The 21,882-nt window shown below is 47.2% G+C and overlaps 1 protein-coding gene across 6 annotated transcripts in view; it reads left to right on the top strand.

Annotated features, from left to right (window-relative positions):
- SPSB1 (splA/ryanodine receptor domain and SOCS box containing 1) overlaps positions 1-21,039 on the top strand; it is a 94,319-nt gene extending 73,280 nt beyond the window's left edge. For all 6 annotated transcript variants that reach the window (XM_061566039.1, XM_061566043.1, XM_061566037.1 and 3 more), the window contains exon 3: positions 17,789-21,039. In XM_061566039.1, the coding sequence (XP_061422023.1) occupies positions 17,789-17,916 (128 nt within the window). In that variant the 3' untranslated portion in view covers positions 17,917-21,039. The remainder of the gene's footprint in view (positions 1-17,788) is intronic.
- Positions 21,040-21,882: the final 843 nt, after the last annotated feature.

Genomic DNA, 21,882 nt, shown 5'->3' with positions numbered 1-21,882 from the left:
AAAAAAGAGCCGAATTTTATTTGTCCGAATTGTGGCGATTCATCATGTCGCTAGGGTGTGGGAGGGAAATAGTTTGTGAGTGTTTGCCGAGCTAAGCGTTTGAATTCCAACTTCTGACCGTGAATTCCGGCGAGGGAAATAAAATTCTGTCTGACCCCAACGTTGAAGAAGATCCCGTGAACATTTTTCAAGAGCGGACCCAGTGTGCAAATGGGAATCCGTAGGCTCGCAGCCAAATGTCGTAAATCGGAAAGTACTACGTGATGCATAGGCGCATGGTAATATATTAGTAATTGGCCTGCACAACTTCAGTTTCCAGACCCTCCTTTTTGCAAAAAGGATAATGCGTCTCAAGGGGGAGCAGCAGCAGCAGGCTGGGTTAACTAAAGGACACTGCCTTACAAAACCGAGTCTCTCAATGTGTTAACTCCTTAAGTCTGATAGAAAACCTTCATATGTAACAGTGCAGGAGTTTGACGTATCTATCCGTTGACTTTTGATTCGGGATCATTTACTCGCGCGGTGCGAGATCGCGCGCGTAAACGCTGGTTCCCACCCAGCGGCTCTGTTGCATGCGACTTGGTTGAACGTGACTCGTGAATTACTTTGCGTAGATATCTCCACAACCAAATTGCGAACAGTTGCATGCAACCGGCTGCTGTGAAGCAATTTGCTCACGTGACTGATCCGGTTTTGAACATCGCTTTTTGTGTGTCCATATATAACGAGTTGAGACAACTTCCACCACCCACTTCTGCAGCGACGAGAGTCCACTATATTTGCCACGTTGTAGAAAAAATAAAAAATCTGGAATGAAATCGCCAACCCTGAATTGCAACGATTCATAAATTGTCGGGTTGGTGGAGGAGGGGGGGGGGGGGCTACAACCCCCGCCAACCCCCTCCCCGCACCTCCCTTATGAATAGATGGACATTGATTTCAAAGCAGGTAAGAGGCTGGAGCGAGACTGAAAAACCTGGTTCTCTGATCGTACAGACAGCCTCCTTGTGTGCGGTGGCGCTTTGAAAACTGGTTCTGTTTTGCATGCTGGCGGGGAGCTCGTCATGCCAAGAAATTCCATCTTGCCCTCTCTGCTTCCCTTGAAATACTGAAGGAAATTCCAATGTGCTGTGCATTAATTACCCGCAAAAGAAGACTCGGGCATGCGGGGGACGATAGCATCTCAAATCTCGCGGGTAGAGAGAACGCGAGAGGTTTCTTTCTTAATTAAACTGCAGAAATCGTCCCCCTTTATCAAATTAGATGTCCAGTTAAGGAAACTTGGTGAAAATATGTTCTTTAAAATGCTGTAAAAAAATTTTTTTTTAGCTTTGTAGTATGCACGTTGAGATCCCTCTCGTGTTTTCAATATAGATGTTAAGTGCTTTATTTGCAACGGTTTTTTGGAACTTGATAAGGGCATGCAGTTTGTGAGGTCTTTGTTTCCTATTTAATATTGATGCACGGGGTGCAAAGTAGCTGCACGAGCTCGTGCTGCTTTGAACTCCAATTCCCCAGTTCGATTCTCGGCCACGGCTAGCTGTGGGTGACTTTACCACTCCTTTTCACCATTATATACACACACCAGTGTGGTGAAGTATGGTCGAACAACCCCCCATAGCTGACATGGGGTGGGGAAATCTCCATCCAGCAGTGGATTAACAATTAGCTAAACAATATTATGCACTTCTGCTTTGACTCAATCTGCGAGTGTAGTCCTGCAGGCTTTGAGGCTTAGAATTCAAGGCTGACGGAGTGAATCGATGGCACTTGAATTTCCAATTGCATATATTCTCCAAAAACCCTTCTTAACAGTCTCCCCCACCCACCCACCCACGTGTTCGCATTACATTGTTCCCGGCGGTCGCGTCCCGTTCGACGCATGAATAATGAACTAAATTGATGTCCCCAGCAATCGAGTCCGGTGTTTATAACAGAGATTGGGGTGTGGGGAAGCGATGGGGGCGGGGTTCACCATGAATTATTCAGAGGCAATTTACGCCGGCATTGCTGGGGGGGGAGTGGGGGTTGAACGGGTGCGGTGTTGACCGTGTTCGCTATATAACAGCACTTGCTCCGACGGTCTAATGAAGGCTACACACGTGGAGGGATCTTTTGTCTGTGTGCCCCACCACCGCCCCGACACCTCCATCCCATTTACCACTGCGTGTACCAACGATGGCCCACGAATGCCACCAGGCAATTCCAAAATCTGCGGGGCATCCACCACGAAGCCGTAGCGCCTGTACTTGCCCCTACGTCGTAGTGTTAGCGTTCAGCTCCGAGTTGTATGCCGTCGAGTGTTGGGTTGTGTGTGTGTGCACGTAGGGGAACCGGTCCTGGTTCCTTCCCTAGGTCAACTCTGCCTCCCAAATGACTACCTTTTTTGCAGTGTGTCCCTCCCGCAGTGGCGATGTTTTACAAAGGCGGGAGTGGTGCTGGCCACGCCACCCCCTCGTGTTGCCGTGCCGGCCTTCATCGGTGTGCCGCTCCCTTAACGGCACTTGGCCCATCAGCCTGCGCAGGTTATACAGAGAGGGGGCCTTTTGGAGCGGTAGTGCAGTGCTTAGCACTGGCGAGACGGACTTGGCCCAGGTGTAGTGCTGGTCGATCTCCACCCCCCTCTCGTTTGCCTTTTTTTGGCTTTTTAATAGGCGCTTGCTAACAGCACTTAAACCAACAGTCGTCTGTGTGGCTACACAGAGGATCTTTGTCTTTGAGCATGTGTGTGTGTGGAGAGCCAGGTGAGCTCACTGCATTACAATCGTGGCAACTCGGCATCAATGCCTGCCCCACACCCAGGGGCGCGCACAATTTGGTTTCGGAGCGTAATCTGTGCCTCCCAGAAGTGAACTCAACCTAAAATAAGAACGTGGCGTGGTGCGAGGGAACCGATTGCTATGTGTGACAGCAAGGCAACTGGGTGTGTCATTGAACATAACCATGCCACTTTACCATTCTCGCTCGCAGCATTTGCACCAGCAGTGTATATTCTGCTGCGAAAGAGGGGATTTCGCTGTTAAGCGTTTTTTTATTTTCGTGGTCCATGAGAATTCTTATCGGCGTTACGAAGAACCGCGACGGGTGCTGGTAATTCTGACCAAAGGAATGGATCAAATATGCCAAGGTGGCAGTACCCTCCTAAAATCACTGGATAAAATAAATTCTGTCACCGTTTCTCTGCTACACGCAAACCAGGAAATATAAACCGCGTCCTTCCCCCACCTCCCCTAGTTCCGATCGTGCTGTCGGCAGCGTGTGATTCTTTGCGAACCACAATTCCATTCACAACTCTGCAGCTAGCCGTGCATCGCCATGTGTTTTGGGGAACAGCCCTGGCCAATGACGTTGCAGGACTACTTCTGAAGGCCCGCTGATTTTGATCTATCGTTCGCACCTAGGGGGGCATGCTTGTTAATGCCCTACAGGAGGTTGTTCGTCGCTGGTGTGTGCAGTCATTTGTGATCCAGGCTCCGATTCAACTCTCTACCTTTGAACTTGGTTCAATGAATTGTGGATTCAAGCCCAGTATCTCAGGTGTGCTGGCTCTGTGCTCCGAACTCCGAAACCACCAGGGGGTTACCCCTGAAAAGTTAGGATTTTGATCACGGCTGCTGCTTTCTTTCGTATGTGTGAGATGAATGTGAACTTCTTTTGCACTCTACGTAGCCAACCGTGCTAATGGGAGGTTACGGGAAGGGAAGGACGTCCAACAATCGGTTGTAAAGAAAAATTTGTTTTTTTAAATCTTCAGGTTCAAACTGGAGAACACCATTTTGGGCTGGGTGGCGAGAGTGGGGGTGGTGACGCGTGCGGCTGTGTGTGGGTGGACTGGGGAAGGAAGCTGAAAGTAACATTCAAAAAATGCATTACAATTTGAATTGAAAACAAACACATCCGAGCGTGATTTATAGTTAGAATTTGGGCACATGGGGGAAATAATTTTTTAAACTCGTACTGTACAACGCGGCTGAAAATGAATGGCATTTTTTGTTGTGGGGTTTTTTGGAAGTTGGAGAATGGCTATCGTTTGTGTTAACGGGCCACGTCTCGTAATCGTGCGATGGTAACATTTTGTAGGACAAGTACTCCGGTGTTTAGAAGTAATAATAATTTGTACAACCGAGGGATTGGTAACTGCATTTGGGGGGGGGGGGGGGGGAGGGCCTTCATCCAGCTGTGGATCGACAGTGACCGCTTCTGCTTAATAATGAATGTACTCTCTGTGCCATAGTTTTTCTAAAATTGAAGTGACCTAAAGGACTGGCCCAAGCAAAGTATTAATTTTTTCCTCCTGGGTTCTTTTTAAATCCTTTATATTAAGTTTGCTTGCTTGCTTGCGCGCTTACGACCGTGCAAATCTTTCGGTCGTTTTTTAACCCACTTCCCGTGATCTAATCGAGCTGACATTTTTCACACAGACTCGTTGTGCGTGACAATTTATTTTTCACTTTTTAGGAAAAAAAAAATTCATATTTAATTTAAAATACCAATGTGATAAAAATGAAACTCTTACTCAAGAAAAACAGAAATGAATAATAAAATAAAACCGATGCCACGCATATAAAGAATTTATAGTGAGAAACTTTTGTTTTTACGGGTTAATTTTTTAATCACGTCTGGTATTGGTGATGATAGGAGTGGTGAGCAGAAAGCAATCGCTGACCCCCCCCCCCACCTTTCACTTTTGTAACTCTTGATTTCCCTTCTCCCACCGTAAGAACCTACGCCCCCACTGCTCGCAGTCCCTACGTGAGTGGGACAAGGAGCGAGGGCCCCCCCCCCCCAATCTCCTCTTCCCTGAGCCCAGAAGCACCGAGTTCAGACCCCCCCCCCCCCCCTCGGTGCCGAATCATCCCAGTAGCAGAAGTAGCTACAAATGCTCCGGGCCTCACACTTTCAAGGGCCCCGCACTAAATGCTTTCAAGCTATCAATTGCAGTTCAGTGACTTTGCACTTGCTCTTACAATAGTACTATACTGCCTTCAACTTTTATGAACGACTGGGTGTTTAAGATTAGCGATTTGTCGTATTATCTGTCTGTATAGCAAATGAAAAAATCCAATTACTTTACTATGCAAGTATTTTTTTTACGTAGGGTCCCTATATCACATGCTCCAGGCGCTGCACTAGCTTCATTCGGGAACTGCCCCCCTCCTCCCTTTTTACTATTTGTGCCTTTTTATGTCCAAGCTCTTGCAAGAATAAATCTCAAAAAAATGATCACCGGCATTTTGACAAATATGTTTTTCATACGTGGTCCCCTTGAAGGGCAGCCGACCTTGCTCCGCCTAAAATATTGTCCGGCTTTTTATCCCCCACCCCCCGTGAGAGGTCGTCATCGTCTTCTTGCATTTTGTAGCCAAGCTGTAAAGTGGCCGTCCTTGTGAAATTTTCCAATTCTCGGAATGCCCCCCCTTGCATCTCGTTTCTTTTACCGTCCTTCCAAGAGCCTGGCACCTCCTGTGGGCTCAGGTTCCTCCTCCCCCTCTGCCCCCCCCCCCCCACCACTTCCCCTCTCCATTTCCCCCCATCAGTTGGAGGGAAGCAATCGCGTGTATATATTGTTAACAAGAATTAAAGTGTGCTTTGGGGTTAGGTTACACTTGTAAAAAAAATTGCCGTTTTTTTTTCACGAGCAAGAACAATCCTGGAGTTGACCTGATTTTTTTTTAAGTTTGTTTAAGCCATGCCATTTTTAAAAATGATCCGATTCGCTTCCACATTGGCCGCCCCCTGGCATCGCAGTTGTTTCCGATGGCACCTCAGGCATTTGACTCTCCCTGCCCGGTGAGTGAGAAGCTTTGCCAAGGGAGCTCATCTGCGCGGCCCACTCAATGAGAACCATGCAGCCGGTTTGTGCTCACTTGGCCCGGTAAGGCTGTTGTAGGAACTTGGGCAAAGTCCATTTTTGCCTGGGTTCATAAACCGGGTCCAGCCTGCTTTTCTAAAATGGTTGTGGAAACATTGCCTTGTGTGCTTCTTGTTCCTCAAAGCAATTTGTCGAAAGCAAATCACTTGTCACGCGGTCGCTTTTTATTCACGAGTGACTCTTGTCACTCCGGACACACGAGGAAGCCGCTGGGAGCCAGTTCTGCTAAGCGTGGGCCCTTATTTAGGTTTCTGAAAGTTCCGATTTTTTTTTCTACCTCCCTCCCAGATTTCTCTGGATTTTATCAGATTTTTGGTCCAGCTTTTACTTGGATATTTCTAGTATCTCTGCGTTTAAGGTGAACACTCACGGACTTGAATGGTAAATGCCTCCCTAAACATGGCAGCAGCAACCATGTGCTGCTTTTTAACACTTTCTCGTTTTGAGACGCTTGCAAGTTGCAGGGTGATTCGCATTCACCACCGAGCCTCAACGTGCAAGTGGTTCAACGTTCATTTTATTTGGAGAGGCAAGGCACCATTGTTAAAATACGTCGTACTCGCCGCAGAGAATTGTAGCGACACGACTGTACTCTATGATAGCTGGAGCCAAAATGTGCCCGCACGCCCTCTCGCATGGCCTTGTGGGAGCCTCGGTGTATGTCTGGAATCAGAAGAAAAACTGTATGCGTACGTCATCGGAATGGGAAAAGGTTAATATTTGGGTGATCCTGCTGAATTCCGTCTTTAAATTGAAATGTCCTTTTCAACAGAACCAGCCACCCTTCTGACGAAGGTGCCACCCCTGTCAAGCCACAGCCTTTACGATAACCACTTTGTGATTGGTCATTTACGTGTGGTAGTCGAGTATACAATTCATCTTCTTGGTTCTTTCGGTAAAGTCACGTAGAAGGGAAGTGATAAAATAATAAAACATAAAAAAAAAATTCTCACGACGTTTCGGCCACAACGCAAGCAGCCCGTCCTCAGACCTGCTTTTCACCTGAGGACGGCTGCTTGCGTTGTGGCCGAAACGTCGTGAGAATTATTTTATGATGTTTTATTTTTATTATTTTATTACTTCCCTTCTACGTGACTTTACCGAAAGAACCAAGAAGATGAATTCCTGCAGTCACGAAAGCTTTAAATCGAGTATACAATTCTTTATTCTTGTTACAGATGCACTGATTTCGAAATGTTCTAAGTCAATACGTCTGGAAAATATAACCGTTGCTAAGACATCCCAAAGGCAAATTTTGTAGACGATCGGACTCGTAGCCATTTCACGAGGAACTATTTTTATACCAGAACCCAATGACCAATCCAACCCATGAGCTGTCTGCTTGGCTCCATGGTTACTGCCCACGATGGAACAATGAAGCAGGCACTTCGGGGAGAGCGAGAGAGGAGCAAGCCTACGTCTGAAATCTGGGCAAGCCCGCCTGTGTTTTTCAATTGGGTTCCCAGGTTGACGACATAGTCAATGCCAGGTTGGTGTTGACGCAGTCGTCAATGACTACACATCTTAACAAAAAAACGCTCGCTCCCTTTCGAATCATTTTTTTGTTTAATTTTTGGCGTGGGCCAAATTCGGACGGAAGAAATTCATTTACATGGAATTTGATTAAATGCATGTAGTTGGATGGCTATAATTGCACGTGTGACCTTTTTGCACCGTACGTAACCAACGGTGCTAATGTTGATTTTTGCAGAGAAATCTGTCGTCACGGAGAGTGACGCTCCCATCTGCTATTAAGCGCAAGTCCTTGGAAAGTTAACGCCATGATATTCTAGACTTATGAGCTATGTGTGCCTGGTTATAAACCAGATACATCTGGAGGTGCTTAAAGTTTTATTTAGTTTTTAAACAAGTGAACTCGGCACCAGGATGAGTCTCCTTTGCAAGAGTAACCTTTGGAGCATTAGCCGGGGGGGGGGGGGGGGGGAATATTTGCTACGTGCATAATCCCAATTTGAGTAATTTGCGGTGTCATTTTTGAAATGCAGCAATTTTGGACCCTGACGCCATGCAGCGCAAACATGGCCTACACTCGCGACTGGCATTGAGGGGGGAGGGATCTTTACCGTCCATTGTCGTGAAGCAGACGGCGCATTACAATGGTTATTACGCCCCCAGTAATAATCGGGGCAGCCTCTGAGACAGTTGTGCTCCTGGAATAGCGGCGCGGAGGTTCATGCACCTGCCTGTGAACACGGCGACCCGAGTTCAATCGATGGCCACGGCTGATGTCAGGTGGTGTGACCTGTTATCTGAACTGGTCCTGTGCCCCTCTTAACAATCTGTAACACTGACGAGCATGGAAAAGTATGGTCAAACCCCCCCCCACCCCACCACCCATGACCGACATGGCATGGAGAGGTCTTCGCCCAGCAAATCTGTGATGCCGTCCGTTAAATTTGTATTCTTCTACGGGCTTTTCCCTGATGCAATGTGGCACCCATCTCTGCTGGTCCAAACAGTCTCTTTCTGAAATTCCGTCGCTATTGGCAACCTAATACAACTCCAACAGCTCGAAGGCTGGTGAAGTTGTTGATCGTAATATGCTAAAATTATGACCACGTGTGTACAATCTGTCCTCCTGTAACACGGTAGTTGCGTTTCTGAAGACCACCGCATTATAAAAAAAAATCATAACTAATCTATAACATGGCAAAGCACAGTCGGTGATAACACACGCATGAGATGCATATACAGGCTGAACACGACTGGGGCGCGTGGGTAGCATCTCGCAGCATGCCGGCTTCTGCCAGGGCTACGCCGAAGCAGCCGCATGACCTCTTGGTCCTCGCGCGACCGTAGTTCCGTTCACTCGATCGCGTTATCCAATCCGCGCCCGCGTACGTTGATGGCGTTTACAACCAATTCGCGTTATGAAAGCCACGCGGCGTTTACAGGGAGAACGAAACTATTTAAAAAAAGCGAAGGACATCCATTCTTGTTGTACCTCCGTCACCTGAGCGTGAAGCTGCGTGAAGTGAAACAGAAGCCGTAGCCTAGTGAGGGGGCATCACAAGAGCACACCACGAGCAAGCGCCCCCCCCCCCCCCCCCCCGGGAGGGTTTTGGACGCTGCCGCTCTGCGTGCCGCCTCCTCCTCCTCCTGTTGCTGGGAATTTTGCGCTTTGACTTTTCCAGCGCCGGCTCGGCGCAGGAAGCCATGGCCGCGTTTCCCCCGGGAACCAATTGCGTAACGTTGCTGCCACTTGCCAACGAAAGAAAGCCGCCGCATCGCCCATCGGTCAAGGGTTTCTCTCTCGTGCCCTCTCAAGGTCGGGCATGTCCCACTGCCGCTTGAGTTTACGAGGGGGTGCCTAGAGCAAATCTACGGGTAAAGAGTGTCTAACGCTCTAAGCCAGTATAGGTAAGAGACCTATTTTTGAGGTAGCTTGAGATGGAGAGGGGTCCCCTTGCCGATTTAAACATCTGGCAGTTCACACCAGCGTTGGTTCAAGCGTGGCCTGGCTGCTGATGAGACGCTGAATGTCAAAACCGCCTCCCAGAGTTTCATATGACCTGAAACCAGTGCTGCTGAAATTGTGTGGCTGAATAGCTGTATGAGGATATATATATAATTTACTTTTAATGTGGAGAGGGAAAATCTGGGACGGGGGGGGGCGGAGATGTTATGTCTGCTCGTTTTAGTTGGGTTCTTGCGCGTGCTTTAAAATCCGGGGTTATGTGGTGAGGTTCAGGAAGCTTGGAGTTTCTCCAGACAACCATCGTCTGAGTATTTCTGTAAAATGTTTTTATTAGTATTTAAGTCCATGGAAAAGAGCAGTGGATTAAGGCTACAAAGTCGGCTCTTGGGGGGTTTTTTTCCCCTAACACGGCCGTAGTAAACATTTTAATTGGATTCTTGCACACTGAAGAACGGGGGACCAGTGCTGTTTTTTCCTGCTATTCCCTTGACCTGCTGGGCCAATCTCGTCGTCCGATATTTTGGACGGTGCATGACTTGAAAAAATAAAAATTTTTCCGGGTTCTAACTCATTGCAACAACATCAGCAACAAAACAACCAATGTAATTTAAATCATCTGGTATACAAGGGAATGTATGCAATTATTGTGACCAAAATTTTAAAACTGATGTGGTCTGATTACAAGTCTCTTTTTTTCCCATGGACCATTCGTAGGAAACAATGTTTGTGCGCCCCAGTAAAATGTAATGGGAAATTGTGCAAACTTTCCATGCAAAGAGTTGACACGAGCCGGGTTCTTCAGCAATGAGACCTTTCGACGTTAATTTTGCGCAGCCTGACATTCAGAACAAAGTCTTGCGCTAGACTAATTTTGTGGCAATGTTGAAACTTATATTGTAATATTCCAAATCACCTGGTCAGGTGACTTGGAATATTGAATGAGCAGATGCCACAGATGTTTCCATATATTGATACCTATTTATAGACCAAAAAGAGTACCTTTTTGTAGAGAATTTGGCAAGATTCTTGCTGATCATTGCTTTTCTTTGCATGCTACAATTTCTTACTCCAGACAAACTTTGAACAGTAATTGGTTAAACATCCCAAACCATACTCTTTGGTTCTTTTGGTAAAGTCTCGTAAGTATTAAATTTAAACTAAAAAATAATATATCACGACGTTTCGATCGCAATACAAGCAGTCGTCCTCGGGCGGAAAAAGTAATCCAGCAGTCGCCCACGTGACTTTACCGAAAGAACCAAAGAGTGTGGATTGCTGCAGTCACGAAAGCTTCAAATCAAGATCCCAAACCATACTCTTTTGGAGACTTTGAGGCTCCCCCCTGGGTATCTAAACAATTAGAAGCACCGTTGTATACACTGTTTATTATTATTATCAATCCTATTTATTGGTAGGGGGTATAATCGTCGAGTTGCGATTTTCGATTCGTGAATCCTTTCATCACGAGGCCACAATCTTCCCCCATTTCCTCGGATCGCAATGCAACCACACCTCACAGCACCTGAGACCATGGCCTTCGATTAATCGATCTGGATCGTGAGAGGTTATTGATTTGCTGGGGGTGGAGAGGTGGGGGGCTTCATCCAGCAGTGGATTGACATGATGATGATGATGATGATTTTCATTCTAGATTTGAAGCTTTCGTGACTACAAGGATTCATATTCTTAGGTTTTTTGGGTAAAGTCACGTAGGTAAAAAATTAAAATTACCTGTATCACTTGATACAGCAATCGTGCTGTTGACGGTTCCACCTGAAAACAGAAGCTTGTGTTGCCTCCGAAACGTCGTGATTTTAATTTTATTTTAATTTTACTTTACCGAAAAAACCTAAGAATATGATGATTTTCAGTCGCAAGCTACACCGCCGATGAAGCTAATTTTCTCTTTTTGCCGCCGCGGCCACCGTGCAGATGATTGGAGAGGTTTCTCGCGTGCTCCATTATGGGGTGGTATGATGGGCGGTGGTGCGGCGGGGGATAGCGCTGGTGCAGTGTGGGTGGGGGGGAGAGAAGCGGTCGTTGTGGTGGTGGGGGTGGGACGTGAGGCTGGGACAGGAGGAGGAGGAAACCTGGGGTTTCCTGCAGCGGGCACGACGCAGCCCCCCTTCCCTCTCCTTCCCTCCCTCCGCGCCCTGTCTGCCGCCCGTCTCGCCCCACGTCACGGCCTGTGCACGCACACACGTGCGCACACAGACACACACACGTGCGCACACAGACACGCACACAGACAAAGATTCCCCCGTATAGCCTGAATGGAGACTGTTGGAGCAAGGCGCTGTCAGTGAGCAATTGCTGAAGCCTGGCACGGCACACGAGGGGGGGGGTAGGGGTGGGTTACCAACTCCACGACCGGCCGTCTTTGTCTCCCCATTGGCGATGTTTTACACACCGCACCAGGTGCTCATTTTGAGGCCGAGTCGACCTAGAGGAGGCCCAGAAACTTAAGATAATTCCTCACCTGGCCGCAAGAATCGAACTTGGGTAGCTGGGTTCGTCTGCTACACTACCGCCCCCCCCTCCCCCATGAACATTTTATCCTCGCATCCACAAGCGCACGTACACGCACACACACGTCTGCGGGTTATTATGACTGCACGCATTTTCCTTCCAAGTGCTTATTTATTTTTATTTTTTATGTTTTTATTTTATTTAGTTATTTTCTCGGCGGATATTTGGTGATGGTAGCTGTGTTTTTTCTAGTTGCGAGGTGCGGCTTGCGTTTCTCGTAAAACGGAACTTTGCCCCGACCAGTCTGGTCAAGGCTGACACGGGATATCTTTTGGCATTGTCTTGTAGTAAATTATATTTTTTTATTTTAAGGTTGCTTGGCTATAATGTGGCTTCCTGTAAAAAAAACAATTCGGCGCATAATACACTCGATACTGACGCCTCTTAAAATATAAACGTAATTAAATCCCGCGTAAAATTAATGGACTGCTTTGGCAATGGTTGTTTAGGCAGAGATTGACGGTTCTAGTTCTATGACGTACATTTTTGTGATTATGCTGGGAGAGCTCCCTTGTAGCTCCCCTGAAATTATTTTAAGACCTGGTGAAGCTCCCAGGATGTGCAGCAAAACGTCAGACAGAAATGGTGCCGACAGACACGCAGGGCAACTTGAACACGCGGATGATCGACACGTGTGTAAGTTGTTTGAAGTGCTGTTAGCGAGCGCCTATTAACACTCTCCTGTTCCGAGATGTCGGCAAGATGCATGCTGGGTGGGGGTCCCGTTCACCGCCGAATCTTGCAACGTGCAAGCGGTTTCGGCGTTAATTTTAGAGGCGTAGCGCCGTTGTAGCCACACGAACCCTGCGCCGTGATAGCCGGTGCCAAACTGTCGCACGGCCTTGTGGGAGCCTCGGTGTGCCTAAATAAAGTAACGTCACCGATGACGTACATGTATATGAACGTCATCGTTCGTGTACGTCGTCTGAACTGGATAAAGTTAAGGCTAGCTCGACGCACAGGTGGTGGGGGGGAAGGAGGAGGTATTGAGAACTCGTGCACAAGGCCACTTGTCTCCCTTAACGATGGCGTTTACGCACCGCACCAGCTCCTCTGTTTAAGGCCGCAACGGTACACCTGCCGGAGGCCCCCGTAACAAGTTTAGGTAATCGTCATTGGGGATTGGCGCGTCATTCGTGAACCACCTAATGATGATAAAGTTCCGCCCCCTCGTATAGCCTCGACTGACAGTTGGGGCAAGTGCAGCTCGGCATACGCCGTTGTGGACACGTGGACGCACGCATTATGCAAGCGCAAGCGTAAAGGTTAAACTAATAATGCCTCGTGATGCGCATGTATCAACCAGTGCCCGCTTTTGAAGGTGAAACAAATGGGTGGGGAGGGGGGGGAGAAATCAATTTTGCAGACTAAATCGAGTAATCCTCACGGCGGATTTAGCCTGGAAGCGCCTCTTTTTTTGTATTAATGCTTTGAGCGGCCGTTGCGCACCAACTCCTAACCTGAGCAACCGAATGTCCACGCACGTGTAGCGAGAGCTCACACCACCATGAGAGAGGCTAGTATCCTAACTGCAAATAGTGATGGATGGGGGTTGCTCCACCATGCTTAACGGCTCGCACGGTGGACTTGCCATCCCCGAGGTCGCTGGTTCCATCTCTCGGTTTGGCAGACGAAGCGATGTTGCAAGTAACTTAAATCTCACTTCCCCCCCCCCCTCCTGCCACCACCTCTGTCCACCCAGAATTATAAACCGGTACACAGATGGTCAGCGGGTTGCCTGAGGTGTGGTAACGTGTGAGAGGCGGCAGGCCAAATACATCTTCTCGCAGCTCGCGCGAGGATGGAGAGGTCCATCTGCCAGCGCTGCTGTGAACCGGCAATTGCAGGGCAGAGCCTTCACCTTTGACCCCTTTGACTCATGGATCGGGCCCCATGTGGCAGAGCCCCTGAAGGAAAAAAGGAGCATCTCTGGCAGACTAAAAGTGTCTTTGTCTTCCTCTCAACACCATCCGATCCATGTGAAATTCCCACAATGGGAGTGTTTGTGTCGGTATTTTTTTTCATCGGTTTGCTTTCGCTGACCAATATAATTGCAAAAAAATTGTTTTACTAAGTCCGAGGGTGATTTTATTGCGATTTTCTAATCGATCGCATTGGTTAAACTCCTTAACTTGTTCTGCGGTTTTGGGGCCTAATTGTGCGCAGATTTTCTACAAACCATCCTCCACTCGAATACGGTTCTCCACTCGCCTTGCATAAGATTCCAGCGTGTTCCACGCATGAATACCATTCCAGTAATCGATAAAAAAAATTGCTGCCGACATGTGTTTATTTTATAAGATGGAATTTAACATCTGTTAAGATCTCTCAAATCCCAGTATACAATTTTAGTCCGAATATTTTTTTACAGCGAGATTCTTGACGGGGGTGGTTTTAAATACATAAGTTTTTTTTTAAATGTACACGTGCTATGAATAAAAGGCAATTGCCTGAAACATCGCCTGTTATATACTTTAAACGTCACCGTGGTATTGTCCAAAATGTGAGCTTTGTGTTCTTTGCGCTTGTGGCAACCGCTGCCAATGCGCAGTTATGACCGAAAAATAATTACTTCAAATATAATAATAACATCGTCGGAGGCGAGGACACTGCATTGTTGTCCACTAGTTGGTGGTCTTGTGGTGCGTTGTTTTTTTTACAATCTAGCGATAACATCGGCCCACATTCCTTCCTGTGGGGAGCCTGTCTGGACTTAAAAAATATATATATTGCCTGCAGTTTATGACAGAGGCCATCGAATTGCGTTTTGAGTGTTGCAAATAATGTGACCCACTCCCTCCCTGAACGCTGCGCGTTGGGGTGTGTATAAATACATGTTGTATATATAGTGAAGCGGAGACTCTAAATAACATATTTATATACATAATGAAGCGGAGACGCTGGAGCCGCCATGGAGAATATCTTGTGGTGTCGGCCGAACTTCTCCCGTCGGAAGTTTGTGATTCCTTTTGGGCAAATGCAACGCGACTTTGTTTTTCCAATGTGCGGGTTTTTTTGGGTTGCAAATAATTGTGACCAATGCCAACGATGGATGTTGCTGGTTAAGTTTAACAATTGATTTGAGAGTTGCTAATTAAACTTGCATTTGTTGTTTAATGTTGCCCAACGCTGCTGGTGCTATATTCTCCACGAATATTGCTCGTTCACTTGCCTCCAATTTGCGCTCTTAATACAGGTCGGGTAAACTTCACATTATTAATGGCACTCATAATTCTCACCGAGCTATACGCCAAATGTTTACTGCATCGGTGCTCAAAATAATACTTAATTTATACAAATCGCAAGGAATTGGTCATGGAAAGAGTCGGCCCTAGGCTGGATATGAACTCTCGGTTCACGATGGAAAGTTCAACTGCTCTCAATGATAACATGGAGTTGTTAGTGCTGTGCGGCGTACTTTAGTGTACATTTTTATTGTAAACTTTCCCCAATAATCGTCGTCCAGTCCATGAGACCCATCCAATGGATTTCTCAGGACAGTGCAACTCTCCGTAGTAGACGAGCCGCTCACGGAAGCGGGAAATCGCAGAACTACTTGTGGACATCAGTTCAAGAGCGAGGAGAACCGATCCCGTGCGGTAGCAGGCAACCACTCTCCCACTGCTCCACATAACGTGGGGTTAATGCGCATCACATGACCGTCCGACGTGGTAGCTCTCTTCCCTTGCCGTCTTTTGGGCAGGCTGGGCTGACGCCAATCAACGTGCACTCCACCTTGAAAAGAACCCCAGTTTAATCGCAGATGGCCGAAACCTGGATTCCAAGTCAAGATCTTGGCCCTCTGACTTTTGGCCACCCAGTCACCACCTCCACTTATCTTGGATTTTTTATTTAACGGCCACTTCAAGCCAGACTTGTGTTTTTGCTGCTTCTTGGTGTGGTGTGATGGGCTTACACGTTTTTGTTTTTCTCTGAAACCCCCCCCCCCCCTTCACTCCCCCTGCCCCCGTCTAATTGTAAAACTCGAGCTACTTTATTTTTCGAGCTACGGCCCACTGAGCTATGGATCTTTCAGAAGCAACCTGGCCACAAATGATAGGTCAACGAGAAGTGGCTTATGACGTGGAAATTAATATCGGCCAAATACTCAACCCATGTTGGTTTCTAAATGCGGAAAAAAACCGAGGGACCGCTGGTGAAAAATCCACACGACACCGGGGAGAGATACAACATGCGTTGTCTGGGTTGGTGACCTCCTGCATACCAGGCGAGATAGTTAACATCTCGCCACGGTGGCGTAATCTGACTTGCGCAAGGCGTGCACTTATTAACCGCACCGGCCACCCTCTCGTCGGGGCCGCGTTGTTGTGTTTTTCTTTTTTCATGATGTGGACGGCGACCAAGAAGCAGATGGCCGTCTTGTCTAGACCACAGCCGAGAGCACAGATTGAACCCCCCTTCACCCCCCCCCCACTCACCCCACTCACCCCACCCCCAACTCTTCGTAAGCCGGCAGAACGAGACCTCATTGACGTCCCAGACCAGGGGCGCGTTGTGAATCAAAGCTGCTTTGTGTTCCACGCTCATTCAGTGCTTCGGCTCCCGCCTGACGGCACGTGTGCACGCACGCACGCGCCGTCCCGTTCCTATAAACAACATTGCAGCAATAAACAACCCTGCCCTAAAGTCTTTTTCCCCCTCGGTGCTGTTTGTTTACATTTTTTTAATATGCGCATTTGTGGATTTTTAAAACGGCGTTTTTTTATTTTTTCGTTTGCCTTCCATTTGACTTTTTTTTAAGTTGGTAAAGTTTTTCGGGGATTTGTGTGGGGGTGTGCAGGGCTCTGCATGAAAATGCTCCATCTCTCATCCGTTAGGATCGATAAGAACAAACCATGCTGTACTTGAGCAGGGAATGGAACCTTTTAATAATGGTGCTGAAGTCATGTCGACCACACGGAAGTCGTCGTACATCTCTGCACCGCTTGTACAAGTGCCAATTGAGGCCTGTGTGGGTAGTGTGCATTTTTGCCCCCCCCCCCTTCAGGTAAATATGTGGGGACATCTGATAGACACCATAATCGCCTATCGGCATTTGTACGGTGAAAGCAGCTCCGATTAAGAAAATCTTTGTTCTTTCGGTAAAGTCACGTAGAAGGGAAATAAAAAAAATGTAACATAATAAAATAATTCTCACGACGTTTCGGCCACAACGCAAGCAGCCGTCCTGAATGACGCTGTCTTTCCGACAGACTTGTTCTTCACCTGAGGGACGGCTGCTTGCGTTGTGGCCGAAACGTCGTGAGAATTGTATTTTATTATGTTTTATTTTAATTATTTCCCTTCTACGTGACTTTACCGAAAGAACCAAGAAGATGAATCCCTGCAGTCACGAAAGCTTTAATTCAAAATTTAAGAAAATCTCACTAACGAGCCCAGCAAAGCGAGCCTGTGACCAGTAAATGTACCAACTGAGGGAGGAGCTCCCCGCAGCAAAAGCCCATCCATCAGAAGTGAAAATGAGCAACTGGGAACCACCGGGCAAAGTCAACCCGCTGTGCCACGTGTGCCGTTACAACGGGAACGCATACCACGTGTTCCTGACCCTAAATATAAAACGTAAAAGCGCTTCCACTCGAGGGATCTCTGAGAGGAAAAACCTCCCTCTCTAGGAGAGCACTTGGCCTAACCTTCCACACCGGCCAGACGGTCTAGGAAGAGGTCAGCTTGCTCACAACTTAGCCGATGTACTAACCGCGGCGCTGTGTGGATGGAGAGGAGAGCAGGAGGGATTGAATTAAGAAACTCTCCTGTCCATTTTCTTCACCCCGTGTCACGCCTTGGACAAACAAACATTAACTGGCGGCCCGTGAGATCGTGCGTTTTTACTCCGCGTCCATAAATGCGTACGTTTTGTTTTTAAATGAAGTCTGAACTCTAGTTCTGTTTATTTCTGCCCCCCCCCCCACCCCCTTTGTGTCGTGTAGCTGAGCCGTTGCCTCTGATGGACCTGGCACGGAGGTCCGTACGAGGGGCCATGGGGAAAGATCGTCTCCACGAAATAGAATCCCTTCCGCTGCCTCCCGCGCTCAAGTCCTACCTCCAGTACCACTGAGGGGGTGGGAATACGTGGCGGCGATGGGCGGCGGCTGCCATTGTGCTCGACGTTGAGGAGCTTGGTGGTTGTTGTTGTTGTGAAGAACCGCAACCGCCTCCTGCCCGGCGTCACGTCGCGCCCGTCCTGCACGTCCAGGCCACGGACGTGTTTGTTCGCAAACGCAAAGACAACCAAAAACGCAACTCTGCTCTCGGTTTCCCACCCCTGCCCCCCCCCCCCCACCCTTTGATTTTAAGAAAACAAAAGTGGAATGCACACGACGACGTTCCATGAACCGACCGTTTCGCTCCTTAGCCGATGTCTTGAAATGTTCTTTAATTTATCTCGTGAACCAGACAAAATCCTGAAGTTGTGCCAAGGTCACACCATGACAACCTTGCTCGACAATGATACCACCACCGCACAATTTGTACAGTACCTTTTTTATCTTCAGAAATTTCTGGACATGCGGCGTTGCTTTTTTTTCTTTGCTCCTACTGTGGCGGGAGTCTGGAACCAGGAATTTTGGGACCGAGGACAAGCCGTGCAAGTTTTTTTCACGTGTAAATGAAATAACACGGTTAAGGGAAGCGAGAGAAAGAAGACTGAGAGACTGAACGCTGTAGCCAGCCAACCCAACCGCACGTTTGCTCCGGGACTTGGAGGGGATGAAGTTGCAAGGATTGGGGGGTTCAACTTGAAATTAGTCCGTTATCGTTGCTGACGTTGATCAGGCATTACACCTCCTCATTCCTAACACTGAACGCAAGATTGAATGTGAACAGAGAACGTCATGGTTACCGCATTATACATCCCACTCTCCCCTACATGGCCAGGATGCAATGCTGTGTAATCCTAATTTTATATATTTCTCTGGCCATTAATCAATCGAGGCGATGTGCTGGAACAACATTGCCGACGAATGGTATATACTGAACTGATCAATTTACCATAAAAATGCTGCTTCCTAATGATATTTTTTAGGTTTTCTTATTAGTTCTACATCGTTGATCTTGACACCCTTGGTGTGTGTGGTGGTGGGGGGGGGGTGCGTGTGGGCCTCATGTCTAGATTTATTTTGGTGGTTTCTTATGAAGACAAAAGCTTTTCAATTGACAAATGCAGCAATGTGAGCAGAGCCTACAAACCCTGGCTTGCCAGCGTTGTTGTAAAGTTGCATGCAGTGAAATTTCCATTTCTACCTTTTTTTTAAAGCTTTAAATTCCGTCTTTCCACCTCCCTCGTGAGCCCTGACCACCACTTCTCTTCTACGTCTCTCTCGTTTGTCCCTTTTTATCTGCCCCCCCCCCCCAACCCATTTTTGACAACATTCTGCGGTTTTTGCAGAACGACTTTATTGGTGTTTTTTTAAGCAAGGACGCAACATCTTAATATTAGGTGGTGCATCGGAATTGTGCGAGGACGCTCCGTGCTGGACAAGCGGGGAAAGCTTCATGTTTACTCCCGACCCGCTCCCACCCCCACCATGACTTGATGCTGAGTGGGTGAAGCTACCCGTGCATTTATACGCTTGTAATTTAATTTAGCTTTAATTGTTTAATTTTTATTCGGATGTGTGCGTGTGTGTAAATGGGTGCGTGTTTTTTTTTGGTTTGAGAGGTGGCTTTTTTTCCCCCCAAGTGCAATATTTGTGGTGCATGCTATATGACAGATGGTTGACTGGCAAGTGTGTAGGGAGAGAGAGGTGGAGTTTATCGAGAGATGTGTGCGATACATCGAACGTGTGTAGGCCCTCGTCGTGACGATTTCCACCAGAACACGGTGGAGGATTTCGCTTTGGGCGGTGGGAGGGGAGGGGGATGTTCCTTTGCTTCATTTCAAATTTTCATCCAAATCTCCCTGACCGTCATTCATCTGGAGGTAAAATCCCAGAGAATTATTTTTGTAATTTATTTTTTCACAAACGGCAAACTTAGGTCTCCCGCGCGCTACTGATTTAGTGTGGTGTTTTTATTTCAATGAGATGCTTTTATGTAAATCCCCCCCCACCCACCCCTAATTTGGGGATGCCCCTTTATGTACATATCTCGGTGACTTTGAAACCGTAGCCATAAATTGACGTATTGAAACACCGCTTTTAGCGAGAATCTGTATGGCTTTACCGTAAAAACCTCATTTTCCCACTTTTATCAGAGAAATAAAAATACGATGTTGGTACCTGGCGAGGAAAGAGTGCTGGCTCTTGCAACTCTGCTTTATATTCAAACCTGAATTCCCTCCTCACGCAATTACAATTTTTGATGCACGTCTTTTTGATAAAGGTTTATATGCTCGACTCAAAGTGTTGCCTTCTCTGAAATACCAATTCATTTTTGTCTTTCGACCTTCATCATTGCTCCCAACGATTTGGCTTAAATTCTGTCGATGGGGTTCAGTGATTCTTCTTTTTCTTCTATTGGTGCTGTAATTCTTGGAAAAGTCTCCTCGAATTTAATATACCGTAGAATCCATTTAATTTTCAGTTGTTATACGTGTTTCTTTCAAAGAGCAATTCCTCCCTCCCATGTGCAGATTAAAATATAAATAAAAATACAAGTTGCGTCCAGGAATGTTTATTCCATCAGCATTTGTTTTGCACATTCATTCATGAGCAGTCCTTAAACGATGCACGGTTAACTTTTTTTTTATTTTAACGCACCCCTCCATGCGATGTGTATTTTACGAAGTTGTAACAAAAAAGCACACCTTATATTTAAGAGCAAAGCTACGTTTTTTGTAAAATATAAAACGTGTGGAAGCCCTGCGCCCTTATTTTATATCAAAAATGTGACCCGCCCCCCCCCCAGAAAATCAGCACGTTGACTTTAGGAGGGGGGGGTTGGGTGTGTGCGCGTGTGTGTGGTCTGTGTGTGTGCTCATTCAGCTCCTGGTTTTAAATGTCCAAGCGAGGGTTACAAGGAGTTTTTTTAAACAACTCGTTAAAATTCCTCTTCATTATCAGTCCGAAGCCTTTTTAGATGCTGTGCATTTTTATTTTGGCGAATGGTTTTCCCCATCACAACCCCCCTACCCCTCCACTCCGTTACATTTGTGTTTGTCCAGTACCGCTTGAACGTGTTTTTACTTTTGTGACCCTGAGTTTTATGGTTTCATTTGCTGTACATTTTGTGAAATTTCCCCCCCTCCCCTCATTAAATAAAACTATTGTAATTTTAAAAATGCCTTCCCGCGTTCGTTTGTATGACGCGAGAGTGACTTGTTTATCGTCTGTGGTGTGTGGAGGTTCGAATGAACGCATGGGCCTATAGGGGGGGCTTGAAGCCTGAGGCGTCAGTATTGGATGGGCCCCGATAACAAACTCCTAAAATTTAACCCGTAAAAACAAAGTTTTTCACTAAATCCTTTATATGCGTGGCGGCTAAAGTCCTCTCGTCTTCTGGCTTGAGATGGCTGCCACCTATGGGTCAGATGATTGTCTGCCACCATTAAGCAATTGGTAATTAAATATTTGAAAAAAATTCCATAAACAGTGTAAAATTTTGGAAAAAAATTTTCACGAAAATAAATTGTCACGCACAACGAGTCTGTGTGCAAAATGTCAGCTCGATTGGATCACGGGAAGTGGGTTAAAAAACGACCGAAAGATTTGCACGGTCGTAAGCGCGCAAGCAAGCGAACTTAATATAAAAGATTTAAAAAACAGCAGTCGGCCGCATTCGTCCAAAAACCACCACCCCGCCCCCCGCGTTTCAATTCGCGAAAGTGGCGACGCTCCAGCAAAAATTTACGCGCGTCGGAAGTGGCCGGTGCCTGTGGCTGAGTTTGCAACCCAACCCGTTGTTTGTTATAAAGGTCCGCGAATGCGGGCGGTCTGCCAGTCGTCCTGGCAATCCAACTTGGGCTGCTTTTCACGCATTGAGCAGAGGGCGACGCGGTGGCGAGACGTTAACTACCTCGCCTGGTGTACAGGAAGGTCGATCCCGACCCCGACCCTGACACCTGGATATTTGGAGTTTGCGTAGT

Source organism: Lethenteron reissneri, chromosome 36 (assembly GCF_015708825.2).
Source record: "Lethenteron reissneri isolate LAM-NWPU_2019-01 chromosome 36, ASM1570882v1, whole genome shotgun sequence".
Taxonomy (NCBI): Eukaryota; Metazoa; Chordata; class Hyperoartia; order Petromyzontiformes; family Petromyzontidae; genus Lethenteron; species Lethenteron reissneri.
The sequence above is the reverse complement of the archived record's forward strand: the minus strand, read 5'-3'. Positions and strand labels throughout refer to the sequence as shown.